The 18,716-nt window shown below is 45.7% G+C and overlaps 1 protein-coding gene across 1 annotated transcript in view; it reads right to left on the bottom strand.

The window, feature by feature from the left end:
- Nucleotides 1-14,996: 14,996 nt before the first annotated feature.
- Nucleotides 14,997-18,716, bottom strand: part of APOB (apolipoprotein B) — a 45,228-nt gene continuing 41,508 nt past the window's right edge. The window contains exons 27-29 of the mRNA XM_004387594.3: nt 18,367-18,481; nt 18,080-18,263; nt 14,997-17,185 (exon numbers count right to left, since the gene is read on the bottom strand). Of these exons, the coding sequence (XP_004387651.3) occupies nt 15,545-17,185; nt 18,080-18,263; nt 18,367-18,481 (1,940 nt within the window). The 3' untranslated portion in view covers nt 14,997-15,544. The remainder of the gene's footprint in view (nt 17,186-18,079; nt 18,264-18,366; nt 18,482-18,716) is intronic.

The raw sequence follows: 18,716 nt of genomic DNA on the forward strand, positions 1-18,716 counted from the left end.
TGTCAAGGATTTCATTTTACTTGGATCCACAATCGATGCCTATGGAAGCAGCAGTCAAGAAGTCAAATGACGTATTGCATTGGGCAAATCTGTTGCAAAAGACCTCTTTAAAGTGTTTAAAACCAAAGATGTCACTTTGAGGACTAAGGTGCTCCTGACCCAATCCATGGGATTTTCAATCGCCTCATATGCATTCAAAAGCTGGACAATGAATAAAGAAAACTGAAGAAGAATTGATGCCTTTGAACTATAGTGTCGGTGAAGAATATTGAATATACCATGGACTGCCAGAAGAACAAACAAATCTGTCTTGGAAGAAGCATAGCCAGAATGCTCCTTAGAAGCAAAGACGGCAAGACTTTGTCTCATGTACATTGAACGTGTTATCAGGAGGGACCAGTCCCTGGAGACGGATATCATGCTTGGTAAAGTAGAGGGGCAGCAAAAAAGAGGAAGATCCTCAATGAGATGGATTGACACAGTAGCTGCAACAATAGTCTCCAACGTAGCAACGATTGTGAGGATGGTGCAGCACTCGGCAACGTTTCATTCTGTTGTACATAGGGTCTGTATGAGTGGAAACTGACTCGTCAGAAACAACAACAACAACGATTGTGTCAGAGATGACTCAGCAATTTACACATATAAACTTCTATAATCTTCACAAGAACCCTCTGAGGTAGGTACTATTATATTTCCATTTTACATATGTAGAAGGGAGGTACAGAAAGGCTCAGTAACTTGCCCAAGGTCACACCATTGCACAGATGGAGCCTGAATTAGAACCCAGGCGGGCTGGCCCTGGAGTCTACCCTCTCTGTGTCCTATGTTGGAGGATGGGACAGAAAGACAAAGTGGCTTCTTCGCCTTTGGTAAAATTTGGGCTGACTGCTGGGAAATTTTGAGCATGGACATTTCTTCTCACTTCAGCAAAGAGAGAAGCCCTGGAGTTCCGCGGAGGGGCTTGGCGGCTCTGAAAGGCAGCTGGGCTGCATTCCACTGCAGCCAGGAACAGTTGCTTGGAGAGCCTGGGGGCCTCTAGGAGTGTCATTAATCATGGAGGGCCCTGGTGTGGACTCGCCCCACCTCACCCTCTCTCCCCTCTCCCCTCCCCTCCTCTCCTCTCCCTTTTCCTCCTCTCCTCTCTTTTCTCTTCCCCTCCCCTCCTTGCCCTTCTCCCCTCCCCTCCTCTCTTCTCTCCCTTCCTCTCCCCTCTCCTCTTTTCCCTCTCCTTCCCTGCTCTCTCTCCTCTCCCTCCTCTCCTCTTCTGTAATTCTCACTGAGAACAGAACTCCAGGAGGGAAGCTTCTGGCCCCCTGGAAAGTGTCTAGTCAGGATCAATGTGGTTTTGCTAGAGCCTACCAGGGGCCAGGGCCTCAGCCATGTACTGTGGAGGGGACAAGATGTGTGAGACCCAGGCCTGGCCCGAGGGAAGTGTGCAAGCCTCAGTGACAGAGAAAGGAGGGCTGACAGCTAAGAGGAGAGGAAGGTCCCTATGCATTTGGGGATTGGAGGTCAGAGAAGGCGTCCATGAGGAGGAGGCCTCTGGAAGTTTTGTGATGGTGAAGAGTGGGCAGACACGATGTGGTGTGTTACTGGGAAAGGGGAGGGGGCTGCTGACAAAGCCCCAGGAGCCATGTTTGCTGAGCCCTTTCCTCAGGCATCAGGAGGGCTGATGTTGCCCAGGAATTGAGCGGAGGCTCGTCTCCTGATGCTAGGCCACACAGGCCCCTCTTGCAGGAGTGAGCAGTTTGGCTTGGTTATTTATCACTGTGTGTTTGCCTTACCCCAGCGACATTATGAGCCCCATGGGGCAGGCCACCCTAAAGCACGCGGCAGGTATTTGAGGTAGACGTGTGGAAGGAATTAAAGGCCTGAGGACAAATACCCAGGTCGTTCCCCACCTGACACTCTAGCTGAGCCCACCCTGAAGCAGAAGGGTCGACCATGTTTCGAGGAGTGAGACGCAGCTTTCACCTCAGGGCCTGGTTAGGATCCAGGTGGCCTTCTCAAGTCCCCGAAGATCTTGGATTCATGCCTGAATGGCTCTGGTGGTACTGTGGCAGCTGCAGCATTCTCCTCCTCCGGGCCCACCCTGGGAGCCCACAGTCCTGTCCCCTCCCACGCCCTCCTGCTGGCAGGACTGGGTAAGATGGAAGGATGTGTTAGGTTGAGGTCCTAGCCCCGACCTACGTTACTCAGTCTTCAGCTGCCCTGGGACCCCCTTCACCCAGCCTTCCTTTAAAATGGCCCCAGTGGTGATCCTCAGAGCTTCCTGGGAGATAGGACAGGGAGGTAATAAGGCCCCCACCTCTTTCCCAAGGGATACTGCAAAAAATACAGGGGCATCCTCTTTCCCCTTCTGCTCTCTGGAGTTTACAAGCCTTTAGGGGAATGGGGGACAGTTAGGTTTTGTATAGCCTGGGAGAATTTTAAGGACTCCGAGTGGTGAAAGCAGTTTATGATTGATCAATAGTCTGCTAACCTAAAAGTTGGCAGTTTGAACCCACCCAGGGATGCTGCAGAAAAAAGGCCTGGCAATCCGCTTCTGTAAAGATTACAGCCTAGAAAACTCTATGGGACAGTTTGACTCTGTCATAGGGGGTTACTATGAGTCAGAATCAACTTGACAGCAATGGGTTTGGTTTTTTGGAGTCCCTGGGTGGCACAAATAGTTAAGCACTCGACTACTAGTCAGCACTCAACTACTACTGAAAGGTTGGCAGTTTGAATCACCCAGAGGCACTTTGGGAGAATGGCCTGGTAATCTACTTCCGAAAGGTCATAGCCTTGAAAGTTCTATCATGTGCAGTTCTACTCTGCACGTGGGGCGTCGCCACAGGGTGGAATCCACTCAGTGGCAACAGGTTTGGGTTTTGGTTTGGAGGAATTGTAAGTTTGATTTTTCATCTGTGGCCTCTGGGAAAGCCCGTGGATATCTCCTATCCTGGTGAGCAATGCACTCGGTCCTCCTGCCTCTGTCCTGCCCCTAGCAAGCCTGAGTCACACCTCAGGGCGCCGCCTAGCCACGGCTATGGCTGTGGGTAGGCAGGGGGGTTGCTAGATTCTCATGGGTCTGCAGAGCTTGGAACCTAACCTCTCTTGGGGCCATCTTATATTCTCACCTCCAGCTTTAGAGTTTGCTCAGTCAGAACTACTTACATTATACTTTAGTGCTTAATTCAACAGCCATAGAAAATTTGCTCTCTTTATTTATTTATATATTTTCATCTTTTGACCTAAGATCATGTTGGTACCAATTTCCTTTAAAATAATTCATTACCTGTAGGCCACTGGCGGGAAATCCCAGCAGTAGCCCCCTCTGCCCCTCCCTCTGTAATTCCGCAGCCTCCCCTGGCTCATACTCCCCTTGGGGATCCTTGGCCTCTGTGTTTATACACTAATGTTTTTTCTCACACATTCATTGTGCCGCTTTCCTTAATTTGGTGTCCTGCCGAGTGCCAGTGGGAGGCCACTCAAACATTATGTCAGTGATCTCAAAATTGAACCCCAGGGCTTTCTTCTGCCAGCGGCCGGAGCAGATGTGTGGCACACTTTATTAACTCAAGTACCCACGAGTTGAAAATTTCATTAGTTTGAGGGGAGGGCTAAGTCCCATCAAGAGACCTGGTCTGGACAGATTCTTTGTGTCAACCTGACCCCTAGCAAAACGGATTATTGTTCTAAGTGAGACAAGCGACCTAATGTTCTGCCTATTATGCACACATGGTCTGTAACCTTTTAAAACACGAGTGTGGGAAAACAGCACATTCGGCCACATCCCTGACCACAGATTCCTGACAGGTGGCAGCCTGGCTCTTAGCAACGCCACAAGGAGCCTGGAATTATCCAGGGGCCATGGTGGTTCCCTTAGGCCAGGTACTGGGCAGGGTCAGGAGGCCACTGGCTGGGGGAGAGGCAGAGTCTGGGCCTCCAGTGCCACCCTGTGACAGGCCAGGGCACAGCTGTAGCCCGGCAGAGAGCTGGGAAGAGAGCAGGAGCAGCCCACCTTCCATGTCTCCTCGGCACGGGTCCTGGGAGCTGTGCCACCTAACACTGGAGGCTGAAAGGAGGGCCTTGGTTTATCTGTTGGTAAATTCCCATTCTACCAAGGACTCCCCTACTTTCTCACCTTTGCTTACCTGGGCACCCTCTCCTCCCCTTTGTCCTGAGGGACCTAATGTTCGGCCTGTTATGCACCCATGTTCTGTAACCTTGGGAAAGCACCTCTGCCATACCCCTGACCTCACATTCCTGACAGGTGGCAGCCTGGCTCTGTGGGGAAAAGGCAGGGCATACTCAGCTGAGCTCAGCACCTCCTGGGCCCTCCCCAGCAAGGCCCTGAGCTGGGGGTGCTGGGGAGGAGACAGAGGTGCCTCAACTGTGGCAGTGTTTGGGGATGAGAAAGTGGAGGAACAACCAGGCCGGGTAGGGAGCTATAATCATTCTGCCCTGTGTGGCTGGAGGAGGCATGCATTTTTAACTAAGGGACCTGGGGAGGGCTCCCAGGAGGAGAAGGTCCTTCAGCAAGAGTGGAGCAGGCCAGAGGAATGGTGTAAGGAGGGTCCTGGGAAGGAAGGGAACAAGGTGTGGGTCTTTGATTAGCGTTTCCCAGGGATAATACCAGGTGGCTGAGTCCCTGGGTAATGCAAACAGTTTACTAGCTTGGCTGCTAACCCAATGATCACAGGCCCGACTCCACCCAGAGATGCCTTGGATGAAAGGCCTGGTGATCTACTTCTGCAAAATCAACCACTGAAAACCCTGTGAAGCCCAGTTCTGCTCTGACACACATGGGGTCGCCATGGGTTGGAGCCCACTTGACGGAAACTGGTACTAGTGTTCTCTGGTCTGTGTTCTCAGCTTAGACGTGGCGAAGTTCCTGGGCTGGGAGAGATTTCTACCAGAGAATGTTCAGGCAACGTGTCTGGTGGCACATGGGTGTCCAGCAGGACCTGCAGCGGGGTTCCACCCTCTGACAAGCACAACTTTTGAGGGGTGGGCCAGGATGCCTGGAGGCCTCGGGATGTGGCCTGGGTCTGGGTTTGGCTCTCCCGGCAGCCTCTGTGACCTGGCCTCCCAGAGAGCTGAGGGTAGGGCTGCACTGGCCCCTACCTTCTGACAGACACAAAGCAGAGCTGGTTGTAAAAACTTAATTAAATGAAATATTTTAACAAGAAATTCCAAGAACAGAATGCCCTGCCCGTAAGCAAGCCATCACAGAAATAAAAGCTGACAGGAAGCGTGTGTTCTGTCCTACAAGAGAAAGTTTCTGCAAGAAACGAGGTAGTGCAGACAGCGCTGGGCTGGCTTGGTTCCTGGGGTCAGTGCCCAGCACGGTGGGTCATACCCCTGGGACTGTGACCACTTGGCTAGGAAAAGCCTGGAGTCTGGACTGTAGCTCATGCATTCAACAAACCTTTACTGAGCACCTTCTATGTGCCAGTTGTGTGCTAGGCTCTGGGTGTACAACACATTCAGTGTTCACTAGGCATTCCCATGCTCCCCTGAGAGGGAACATTTGACAAAATGAAGAAATGGAGGCTCAGGAAAGTAAGTGACTTCCTAACTGTAGGCCACAGGGTACTACTGTGGTAGAGCTGAAACTAGACTCCAAGTCCACTGGATTTTTCACTGCCCCACTTACTCATTCCACTACAGCTTAGTGAATAGAAGCTCTGAGAAAGAAAGCTGACTGCATTTGCAGTTCCACTAAATTTCAAGCTAGCCCTCAGCAGGGCCACCTCCAGGGCTGGGTGGGCACAGGGCACATCTTCCTGGAGGGGAGGGGCACAGCCAAATTCTGTCCTCATAGCAGCTTGCCCTGACTGTGGGCAGAAACCCTTATCCCCACTTCTGGGGAGAGAGATTGCAGACCACAGTGTTTGCGTAGCTTGACCTATCCATTACTGCTGAAGTGCTGGGGTGTGCCCATCCTGTGTCAGGCCCAGAGCAAACATAAGACCTTCCAGAGAACAATGAGGTGAACCATGGGACAGGCAGTTATGTTGATGGAGCTCAAAAGAGGGCTGGAGGATCTGGGAAGGCTTCCTGGGGTGGGTGGGTATGCAGAGGGCCTTGATGGTTTTCACTAAGAGTCAGGGGAGGGTATTCTAGGCAGGAGGACAAGAGTGAGCAAAGCATTGAGGAGGGTATCAATGCCTGGTGTGTAGCCAAGGGGGCAGGAGAAGCCTGCATTGGAGATGAGAATGGAACCTGGGCCAGCTGCCTGACTTCCGGGAAACATCGCCGCAGCGATGCTGAGGTGACAGGAAACAGCCCCTGCTCCCATGTCAGTGTGGGGCCTGTGTGAGGAACAAGGACTTGTTTTACTTCTCTTGATTATTTCTTGGACTAGAAATAGTCCAAGAACTGAATCCTTGTAACAGTAGAACTGAATCCTTCCTGCCACCAGGTATATTTGTATGGTCTTCCAATGGCCTCAGTAGGACGTGGCCTGGTGCCAACCTGATTTAAGAAAACTCAATAAAAAACTTGAAATATACAAAGAAGATTTCATTTAGGTAGAATTGGTCACAGAATAAGAGGAAACTCTGCCTTGTGAGATTATTCCCCATCAAGTTCTCTTACATTATTAAAATTTTCTTTATTAAAATACTCAAATTTTCTCGGACCCAGTAAAAGTGTAAATCATGCTCAGAAATAAGTTTACAATATAAGTGACTCTTTTTTGCAGCAGAAAAATTACCTGAAAATTCTATGCACACGCACACACACACACACCCTGCCTTCCACCTGTTCTCTTCCATTAGGCAGGCAGAGAATGGTCTATCAGGAACTTGCATTCACAGGGCCCATTTCTTTCAACAAAGCCAAAGACTTTTATGAACGTTCTCCTGTGCATGATTCTCATCTCAGGCTCTTGGGAGAACCTGCTGCAGGTGGTGCCACACTTTGAGAAACCCTGCCTTATCCTACAAGCCCTTGGAGATGGCAAGTCCATGTGGGCCTCTCTTCAACCAACCTACCTTGTCCCAGGAAAGTTGCATGAAAAAAAAGTTTTGATAAATAGATTTTTTTAAAAACACGATAGGATGAATCATTGCCCATTTTTTTTGTGAAAGGAGGAAAAAATATTTTTAAGCTAACAGCAGCTGGAGCCCGTTGGTTTAAAAGGAAGGCAAAACTTTCCCTAGTAAGAGAAAATATCTCAATGAACCTGTTGGTTATAAAATGTAACACCCCTCACTTTCACCAGAGAAAAACTACATAGAAGAGGGTTAGCCCAAGAAGAGTCCAATTGTTCTGCGTTCTACAGTGACAGGAGTCTTCTTCTTTTGCATGGAGCAGAAAAGATTTGGGGACCTGGGACAAGGAAAAGGGGTGATGGAGAGAGGGAGCTGTAGAGTGACTGCAGGAAATGGCTCAGAGAAGGACAGCCATGGACTAGGGATGGTCAAGGAACCTCAGGCAGGTATGTGGAATGGATGGAGCTCAGACTGATTTATTTGGATATTACACAGTGTGATGACCTTGGAGGCTAGAGGATGTGGGGACATTCAGGCAGCCAACACTTGGTCACATAGTGATTTTAGACTTGTATTTCTATATATTGAATTTGCTTAAAGTAGGGCATGCTGTGGTCATATTAAATTCAGAAGCTGTCAGTTCTGGAAGGACTATGAAGACAGTGACTTAGAGAGGGGTGGTGACCTATCCAAGTTCACAAACTCATTTGGGTTAGCTGCAGAGATGGGGCCAGCATCACCCTCCTGACCTCCTGAGGCATGCTTCAGAGCAGAGGCCCCACTCTGAAACAGCTGACTCACCCACTGGCTAGATGGAAACTCCAGGGAGGCCAGATTTCCAATGGGGTTTCCCCAGGACTCAGTGGCCCCATGGGGAGTCTGGAGAAGCCAGGAGGCCTTTGGAGAAGAAGGGAGTTGGCGGTTGGTGAGTCGTAGAGTTGAATTATTCTCTGCCTCTGGTATTATTGGGCAGTTGGGGCTATGTCTGCCTCCCACCCTAGCTCCATGACTTTACCACACACCCAGAACTATGAGGAGAGCCTGCACCCTCTCACAGAAAGAGTCAGTCCTGCGTGGCCTATGGGACCCATGAATGGGGAGGCAGGGTGCCAGGGAAGGGGAAGAAGAGGTGTAGGGTAAAAACACCCAATATGGCATGGAGGAAGGGCCTGCAAAGAAGAGAAGAAGGTAGGTCAAAGGCATTTGGCCCCAGTCAGTGAATGGGCTGCCTTCCATTATTTGTTACCCATGTTGTTAAATTCCTGACCAGAGGTCAAGATAACAGGCAGAAGAAGGGATCTTAGACATCAGAGCAGGCAGTTACAGTGGGAAAAGTCATTAAAAACAGGCCAAGTGGATTGGACTGATTCTACAAAACTAAAATACACACCCACTCATCTTGGGGCAGAGGAAGGAGCTGGGAAGGCAGCAGGCAGGCACAGTGGTGGCTGGGGTGTCTGAAGAAAAGAAGCTAGTGCTGGTAGGGGCAGGGGCAGTCCTAGGCTAGGAGTACATGTAGAGGAGTGAACAAGGACTCTTCATCTCCCAGCATCCTACGCAGCCCCTAGCAGCTCAGCCTCCTTGGAGGACATGGAGAATCACTCTCCAAAGGACCAAAGTCAGCCTAGTGGAACTTCAGCCCCTTTTTCCTCCTCGTCCACACTCTTTTATGAAAGGAAAAACCTAAACATACTACTTTGGTGTGCATGGTTAGTCAGTCAGTCGACAAACAGCACATACCAGTGCTGTATGAGTTGTTTCAGAGGAGTTCATAGAAGGGAATGCTGGTTTCAGCAAACTCAGGGAAGCCAGAGGGCCTGGGGCCCTTTAGCTATCTAGCCTCAAGTGAAACAGAAGAAGGCTAACAAGGTCCTAGGGGGAGCCCATTGCAATGGCCTGGTTGATTTCAGAGTTTGGGCTGGGGCAGTGCCATGGGTCAGTGAGGGCTAGGAGATCAATACAACCAATGGCTTGGGTGCGCTTTAGAGGTGATCAGGAAAGGCTTCAAGGACCAAAGACATTTTTTTCTGGGGCTTGAAGGATTTTCTAGAGAGAATAAAAAAAGAACAAGGCACAGACATGGGAAAATTTAAATAATGTGGGAGGACTGAGACTAATTCAGTTTGTCTGAAGGCATTATTGTTCTTTGAGTTTCCATTTTGCAGATGAAGAAACTGATGAAGAGACAAGAAGTGATTCTCCAAGGGCCCCATAGCTAGCGAGTAGCAAACCTGAGACTCATACCCAGGTCTCCCTTCTAAGTGTGGTGCTCTTTCTACTGCCCCAGTGCCCCCTGTAGTCCCAGGGTCCCTGTGAGTCCTGCTGCGGGACCTAATGTCCTCATGTTGGCCCCTCCCAAGCTGAGGGTCTCCCCTAGCTGCTCCCCACCCCTGCTCCCTAGGACAATGCTTTTTCATTTCTGTGCTCTGAATGTTTAGGAGAGTGCCTGGCACAGAGAAGTGGCTGAAAAAATGAAATAATTTTCCCTTGAAAAGAAGGAGTTTGTCCACTCAAAAATCTCAGGTTATTAAAGGGAACCACATAATAATTTCGGTGCTTAATATGTGCCAGACACTTGCAGGTTTTCCTTTCCCTCTTTTGTCTTAATTAACTAATTAATAATACAACACCCAAAACTCACCACCCGGCAGTGACAATAACTTACCTGTGGGTCCTTCATCTATCCTTTACCCTGCCTCTATCTTCCAGATGTAACCTATCTTGAATCTTGAGTTTTCCATTCCCTTGCCTTAAAACTACAATCCTAGAAAATACATTGCTTGGTTTTAGTTGATTTTAAATTTATTAAAAGGGCATCATGCTGTATCTAATCTTCCGGGACTTCCCTCTTTACTCAATATTATATTGGTAAGATTCACCTATATTGTTCTATGTAATTGCAATTGTACTTCATTCATTTTGACTTCTGTCAGTATAACAGAATCAATTTATCTGCTTTCTGTGGATATCCATTCTCATTCCTTGAGGCCTTGGATACACATGATCTTATTTAATCTTTATAACAATCCAATAACATAAGAGGAAACCAGTTTTCTACTCCTGCTTAGAGTAGCTCAACCAAATCTTTCATTAATCTCATTTTAAAGGTGGAATTGAAGGTTAGAAAAATCAAGTGATTTTACTGAGGTTACATAACTCATGAATAGTGAAGCTTAGAATTTGGCCCCAGAGCCGGGGCCTTCTTCTGAAGAGAGGGAAGTGCTGGTGCCCTCAGTTTTCCCTATCCCAGCCCAGCAGAGCTACAGGGAAGTACTCTGCCCTCTCCTTGCTATTCCTTCCATGATCTTTCAATGTGTCATGTAATTCCAGGAATGTTCTATTGATTCCAGCTTGGATCCATCTAGCCCAGTCCCAGGATAAGGGCTTTAGTTCTCTTGAAACTGTCCTGGGCATCATTGTTCTACAGGGAACTAGATTATAGCCCGGGTGGACTCCATCTGATGGGAGAAAAGAGAAGAAGTGGAGTCCACTTGGCAAGAGTTGGTGGAGTTGGGCTATTGACCAAGCTGCCCTTCCCTTAGTCCACTTTCTAGTTTAGAATCTAAACTCTGGATGCTTCTGCTCAGCCTGCCTTGGTGCACATGTTGCACAGCTGAGAGCCCTAGGCCTAGCTTAAAAACGAGGGTGGGTCACAAGTCTGCAGCTCATGTACCAGCCCAACTCCAAGATCTGAGCCATCACTCTTACCCCAAATTTGGACCTCGGTAGTGCCAGTCCAGGAGGTACAATTGCCACAAGGGGCAGAGCTTAATGCCTAGTGCCCCAAGCATCACTGACTTGATGCACTGCTCAGACCCAAGGGAGGGGTTAGCAGTTTGTGCAGGAGAAGAAGGCCAGTATCCTCACCTTGTAGAAACATGTGCACCTACTCCACCAACTTTTATGAGGGCTTGAATGCTATTTGTTGGTGACCACCCAACCATCCCACCAACAAATGGAGAGCCACAAAGGGAGTTGTGCTGACCTCTTGATGTGAAACAGCAAGACAAGGAGATGAGCTAAGAGGTAGGGTCTGTTTCTGCACATTTATCTCTGGTTATTAGACACTTTTAGAGGGAACATCTGTTTGTCCACCCTGGATCCCATATTGCAGGCCCCATTTGAGGGCCAGCTTGGCCCCCTCTCTAACTGAATAGGGACTAAGCCATAAATTAAAGCCAGAAGGGGGACCTAGGATAGATAAATAGAGGAGGCTTTACTCATCAAACCAAAAAAGAGAATCAGGCTCCTCTATGGACAGCCTTCAAGTGAAAAGCAGAAGAACATGGAAGTTATCTCCAAAGGCACGTGGTGGTGCCCCACTCACAATGGACCCATTTATTACCAGATTTAGCCTGGGGACAGCATCACCAGTCTAGGTTTGGAGTCAAACCAAAGCACACAGCTTGATCATGCTTCAGAGTTTCCAGGGACAACCTAAGCTAGGTTCCATTATTTCATTTCTCCTTTAGTTTTAAACTTTGAATATTTGTTTTACAGGAGGAATAGCTGTGTTTATAGCAGGGCTTTCCACATCATCTCACAGTATGTTCTTAGGAGATGTACACGTTGGCTCACCCTCAGGACAATAGGCCAATGACTTGTACAAGAGGGAAAACTCTTTGTTTTCTTGTTAAGTTTCTAAAGGTATTTATAAGGACATAAAATCAATCTACTCATTGGTCAATAGTCTCTTACATTCCTATTCCTTTGGATATTGTTTCTCTAGCCCACATCTCCAATTTGTTTTCTAGAGATTTCCACTTGGATACACCACTGTGACTTGAAACTCACTATGTGATCCCATAATCCATTTCTAGCTGTGATAGTCTATGAGTCCATGCCTTACACGTATAATCTTCCCCTCAACACATTCCTCCTCTTTCTATTGATGCCCTATAGCTCTTCAAGTTACCCAGGTAATTTCAAAATTTCATAACTAAGAGGTAGCTTTACTCCTTTTTCCTTTCTCCTCTTGTCTCTTCTGCAACCAGTCCGATCCCTGGCACCAGTAATTTACCAAGGCAGCTCTACTTTTCTCTTCCTGCCCCCACCCCTGTCCTTGGCCGCAGCTTCAGTGGAGTCCTTGCTATTATTCACAGTAGACAAAAGCAGGGAGCAACCCAAGTGTCCATCAACAGATGAGTGGATAAACAGATTGTGGTCCATCCATACAATAGAATAATATACAGTCAGAAAGAGAGAGGCATCCCTCATACAAATAAAATCAAGGCCAAATTCTTAAAACAAAAAACACTTTGGTTTGAGAGATTATTGAGGCTTCAAATGTGGGTGTTACGGATTGAATTGCATCCACCAAAAATAGGTGTTGTGAATCTTAACCTCTGCTTGTGGTTATAATTCCGTTTGTGAATGGGCTGTGTTTGTTATGTTAATGAGGCAGGATTAGGTTAGTCAATGAGGATTAGGTTATGTTTATCATGTTAATGAGGCAGGGGTAGGGTATATCTTGAGTCAATCTCTTTTGAGATATACAAGACATTAAACAAGGAAGCAAGTGAAGCAGAGCTAGGGGAAGAGAGATACCAAGCCACATGAAGATCACCCAGGAGCAGAAGCTCGAAGAGACAAGCAACTTCCTCTGGGCAGCTCCATTTTAAATAGCTTTTGCACCCATCCCTTCCGTTCTAAACAATCAGCCACCTGGTTCCATCAATTGTACCTTCATGATGCTTCTTGTATCCAACCCTTCCTCTCCATTCCCAGCATCTGTGACTTGGCTGAGGTCTTCATTATCTTTCAGTTGGACCCTGACACAGTCTCATGTAAAAACTCACCTTATTATAATTCATCCTGCACGTGTTGCCATATCAGTCTTCCTAAATCACAACACACATCACCCTCCTACTCAAAAACTTCCATTGGATGCATTTCTCCAGCAAGCCCTCTACCATACTCTGCAATACTACCAAACCTGCCTTTCCAATCCTGTCTTTCTCTTACTTTCCTTGTCCTATGGCCAAACTATATGATTCAGTGAACTTCAAACACACCCACCTATCTTTCTTTGCCCATGTTTCTTCTCTTCCTAGAATGACCTTTTTCCTTTATCTGCTTGTCAAAATCCTACATATCATTAAGATCCATTTCAATCTTTTCCACGAGAACTTTCCTGGTCCACATCCTTTCCTGTTTTAAACTCTCACAGTGCTTTACCTTTCATGAGACACACATTCCACCTTTGATGGGTAGATGGACAGATATTCAGGGACTGCATCTTACTGATCTTTGTTTCCTCCACAGAGCCTTTGCACAGTGCTTAGCACTCTGAAGTATTTAATGAATGTTGATTGAATTGGATAGGTCTCCCTGCCTCCATTCTCTTCACCATAAACTTATTTAAATAATCATCTAATAATAATGACATTTTGTTTCTACACAACATTATAGGTTATAAAACTCTTTCAAATCTATTATTTCAATTGATTGCAAGGCAGGCAGGATAGATATTATCCCCGTTTTACACACAAGAAAACAGAGGCTCACATAGGGGAAATAATTTTCCAAAACTACAAGCAAGTAAGAAATGTAGCCATTAATCAAACTCAGAGAAGTATCTGGTACACATTAGAAGACCAAAGAAGGAAGACAGCAGTCTAAGCTCCCTAAAGGATCCCTCCTTCTAATTTTATTGAGCATGTTGAAGACATTCTAAGGCAGCCAGGGATATCTCATGTGAGGAACACTAGTCATGGAGCTGAGCAGTGGGCACTGTGTTGGTTACATGATCGGTTTGATTTGGGGGCTACTTTTCCTCCTTTAACCGCACATATAGATATCTTCATATGAGTTATCAGGAACCCTGCGCTGTCCCTTACTTCCCAAATTAAGCCAGAATTTCACGCCTCCTTTCAACTTGAACACTCAGTAGCTTCTTGCTGCTCCTACCTCATCAGGAAAACTCTTACAGAACTACACCAGGAACCATTCATGTGGTGCCCTGTGATCTGGGACTAATTCTCACCCTTCTCCCACCCTCAGAACTGAAGAACTGATCCCTCATTTACCTACTGTTTCACCTATCCATCCATCCACACATCCATCCATCCATTATCCAACGGATTTTCCTTGAATGCCAGCCCCACGCACTACCACATCTTCTGCTTCTCTCAGACTTTTTCTGGTTCCTTAATTCCAGACAGAAGAAACCTGCTAAAGCGCCGATAAACTAATGTATTTCCTTTTCCAGGTAATGCTTGTGTGTTTTAACAGTGGGCTTCACCAAGAAATGTGAAGGCTTTACTAAAGAATGGTGGAGGTTACAGGTTTCTTTGGGTAAAAAGAGTCTTTTCTAAATAGACATCATACAGGACTGGGGGCCGGGGCGAGGGGAGTAAACTTCAATTTCTTATTCTCTTTGTTCTTCAATGCCGTTGAAGGGAAAGTGTTATTTTTGCATTTCACCTTCCCAGTGGAATCGGTGACAGTTGTGTTGCACAGGTTCTTTGCACCTTTTGCTTTCTAGTGCTCAGCTTGGATGCTCTGATTGGTTGTTGCCCATGTTTAAAAACAGGGTTTGAGATGAGTGGGTGTGGCTGGGGAAGCCCTTGGGTTTTTAGTTACCCTTGGGATTACTAGATAGTAGATTTGGAAAAACAGGAAATTCAAGAGCATAAAAGTGTGTTTTGTCCCAGAAATGTAAGAATTTGTGTCCCCATCTCTCCTCTCCCACCCTCACCTGCTTTCCCCTGAAGAGAGCCTGACTGAACTGCAGGGAGACTTCTGGGGTTCTTACTGCCATGAAGCCCTGAGGGCTAGTCTACTTGGCTATTCCTTCTCCACTCCTGGCAGGCTGAATGAAATAAAGGGCTTGCTGGTTTATCTCAGAGCCCAAGAGAGAGCCTTGCCTGGCAAAGGCAGGTTGGCTGTTGAGAAAGATCATGTAGCACATGAAGATAAGGTGGGCCCTCCTGAGGATCAAATTATGTAAAGCCTTTGTGAATAATTTTTCCTTCTCACTGGGCAAATGCAATCCCTGCGACCCATCAGTCACCTCCCTTTTAGGTGGTAAAATATGTCCCCCTACACATTCACTCTTTCCCCTTTTACCCTATCACTCAAACCACAGTGTATGTTCTTCCAGAGGTTTTGAAATGCCAGAACATTGGAATCTATGCCCTCATATCGCTCTCTTTCAATATGAAGAAGCCACATAGAGTGGTATGGTACATAATACAGAATTCATTTATTTGTGTCCCACCCCACCCCAAGTTTAGCAAAATAACAGATGATAATTGTGTTTAACTTGCAAAAATGTAGTTCCCCAGAGTTCAGAGACCTTTAGAGCCCCGATGCTAGCTTCAGTGCTGGTCCGGTTCCCGTGTGCTTTTGCTTGTACTTAGCTGCCTGCTGCAGGGCTGGCTCTCTGCCCAGCTGTGACATGTGTTGATCAAGTGACTCCTAGAAGTTCACCTTGTTTCTGAAAGCCTTGCTCAATGTATGCCTGTATCAACACAAACTGTTTGAATTATTTTCCCAACAATGTAAAAATTTAATCGGGACAGAAGAATAAATGAGAATTACTTGAAAAAAAATTAGAAGGTAATAATAAGTTCTCCTGGGGCAACCTTGATATAAGGGCTCATGTCATTGGCTGTGGCCGACTGCAGCTTTTTCAGTAACTCGGTGATATATCTCAGAAACATGTGGTACTCTTGAATGGACAAGTCAATCAATCTTTTGGATTCAGCAATGAATTTTTCATAGTAATCATAGAATTGGTCTGAAAAATCCTGTAGTTTATATCTGAATTGCTGGTGGTAATCAGAAATGATTTCCTTCATTGCCATGGCCCAGCTTTTAATTATATTCTGAGCAGTGGTAGAAAGCTCTGAAATCTTCTCCTTCCCTTTTCCATCTGCATCGGTAAGGATGTTAAGATATTCCTGGATATCTCTGAGCATAAATTTCTCAACCTGACTTGAGAATTCAGAAGTAAAGCCAGCGACACTGCTGGTATATTTGGAATGCAAGTCCTTGAGGACGACTAGTAGGTCCTTGATCAGGTTAATTATCCTTTCTTCAAGTTCATAATATTTCACTGTCCAGCCAACCACACTTGGATCAAAATATTCTTCCCTAACAGCCTTTATATACTGGTGGAGCTTCTGTAACTCTTGAGAAGCTTCTTGATATTTGTTTTGAATAAGTTCATTAAACTTACCAAGTTTAAGATACAAGTTTTCTTCCAGGAATCTAAAAACACATGAAATATATTTATTGAAAATTGTCCAGACATCATGTCGTACATCATTAATCAGATAAGTAAATTTCTTCTCCTTTAGGCGGTTTATTTCATTTTCTATCCCTTGGAAAATGCTTTGTAAAAATCTCTGAAGATCATTTAGCGTCTCTGTACTCTTGACAGACTGAAGGTCATTAAATACCCTTTGAGCCTCTTGTGATGAAGAGTTCAACAGTTCTCCCATCCTCAGAAATACATCAATTAGTTTATAGCTTCTTGAATTAAAAGGAAATTTAATCTTTAGGTCCTTGATAAATTCATGTTTCTCCTCTAGGTCTTGGTAATAGGAAACCAGTATTTCTAACCCAGTTTGGATTTTTGAATTTACCTGCAACAGTACCTTCCCTACTTCTCTTATGACTATAGTGCAGAGTTCATCTCCAGTATATGCCCCGGCTTTCCCTGGGAGCTGGAATTTGGTGGTATTCAAGAATTCAATGAGTGAGTCAATCAGATGCTTGACTGTTCTACGGTATTCTTGAATTATTCCCAATGAGCCATCAAACACCATATCCTGCAGTCTCTGAAAATCTGCTTGGCTCTCCTGAGCCAACAGTTCCTGGTCCAGATTCTGGCCCTTGTCCTTCCACTGCTGGTAGGTTCTAGTGATGCTGCTGGCTGCTCTCCGGAGGCCCATTTCCACCTCATCAATCCGCCTCACTGCCCCTTGATAGGCCCACTCAGCACTGTTCTGCAGGCTGCTTCTCAGTCGTGAGGATGCATCTCTCAGGTCTAGCCCTGTGTGCTCCTGGTGGTACATGCTGACATAGTCATAAACGGCCCCTGCGGCCTTGGGCACATTGTCTTTGAGAGAGCTTAGCAGTTGGGAAGCTGCCTCTTCTTCCCAGTTAACTTTGATCTGAACTTCATCATTAGACTCCTGGTACCTCCACTTAGTTTTGAATATGTTGAGTTTTTTATCTGGAGAGGACTAAAATCAACAAAAAGAATGAAAAAAATATGTTTTCAATTACCCTGATTACATAATATACTGCACTAAAACTTCATTAGCAGTTAAAAGTAAAGATCAGAGGATCGTTCCTATTCTGAAGGAAATTTATCTTTCATATGTCAGTTCATGTGTTTATTTTATGATTAAACAAGTCCACTGTTGTTAGTTCCTCTTTATCACATGCCCCAGAAAGGATGAAAAAAATATGCATGGCATTTACACGGTGACACTTACATTAAGGCCTTCCTTGTCCTGAAAATTAGAAGAAGAGAAGGAGAAGGAGGGGGAGGAGGAGGCAGTAAAAGACAAATGCAGGGAACAAAGTGTACCAAAAAAAGAATAAGTCCAGAGCCAGTCTAGCAGAGACCTAGAATACAAACATCAGGAGCCATCTGTTCTCCAAGTCTATGACAAACTTTAGTAATAGAACCTGCTTATGTCTTCTCCTCTGTTAATGGCATCTTTGATTTGGCTGTGACAGAGCTTGCAAACCACATGAGAGAAATTTTGCATATCGCATCTAACAATTCTATTGTAGGGAAGAATTTTTAAGCCTTAAATACTCTAGAAACCAAGGCAGAGTATGCCCATGATTTAGGTGATGGGACGCAACCTCACCTTTCTAGATTTGCCCAAAAGTAATAATCAGTGATAGTATGATGTCATGTGTATATCTAACTGTTAAAATCAATAGAAGGCTCATTGTAATAATTTCTGGAGAACAGTTCCTCAGACAGGAAGTTCAACCCACTCATTGTTTGTCTTTCACCTAGTTTTAGAATGCCCTGAGAGAATACTTTGTACAGAATTAAATTTATACTCCCAAACTCTCTATTTGCTCTTGGGATGTGTAACCCATTAGCTGAGACTCACCTGTGGGTGGTAGTAGAAGTCCCATTTAAAAGCATCGTTATCTTCTCCCAAGTCCATGACCACAGTGCCTATGGCTGGGGAGGCTACGGAGGAGGAGAGGTTCTTCTCGATTACTTGGTAGTGAAGATAGACGTCAGTGAACCTTGGGCTGGTGATGTCAAGGCGAATGTCTCCTTCCCAATTCCTGAAAGTAGACAAGCAGATGAGCTGTCATGAAAGGGGCAACAAGATGGCAAAAATCACAATGAGTTTTGAAAAAACATGAACTTTCAACAAAAGTTCCGTACATAAGTCCTTGATATTTGCCATCTTCTTTATATTTTGCACTGAAGTCACGGTGTGAAAATGTCCCTTGGGTCTTACAGACAAACGTGGCATCTTCAAATTTGTGTGTTCCCACAACTGTATAGGAGAGATTTTATATTTTATTAGACTTAATAACTGTAGGACATAGACATTTTCATTGTAAAAACTGGGAGGAGTCCATCTTAACCAAGTGCCTTACTTATATGTTTGAAACATGTAATGTGTAAGCTATAATTTTTTATAAATAGATAGAAGGAGAGATTTTCATCTTTGTATCCACTTCTTGTGAATGTGAATAGGTTTTCTACAGTATGGTTTTTACATGTGAGGT

The sequence above is a fragment of the Trichechus manatus genome, unplaced genomic scaffold, assembly GCF_000243295.1.
Source record: "Trichechus manatus latirostris isolate Lorelei unplaced genomic scaffold, TriManLat1.0 scaffold00189, whole genome shotgun sequence".
NCBI classification, from domain to species: domain Eukaryota; kingdom Metazoa; phylum Chordata; class Mammalia; order Sirenia; family Trichechidae; genus Trichechus; species Trichechus manatus.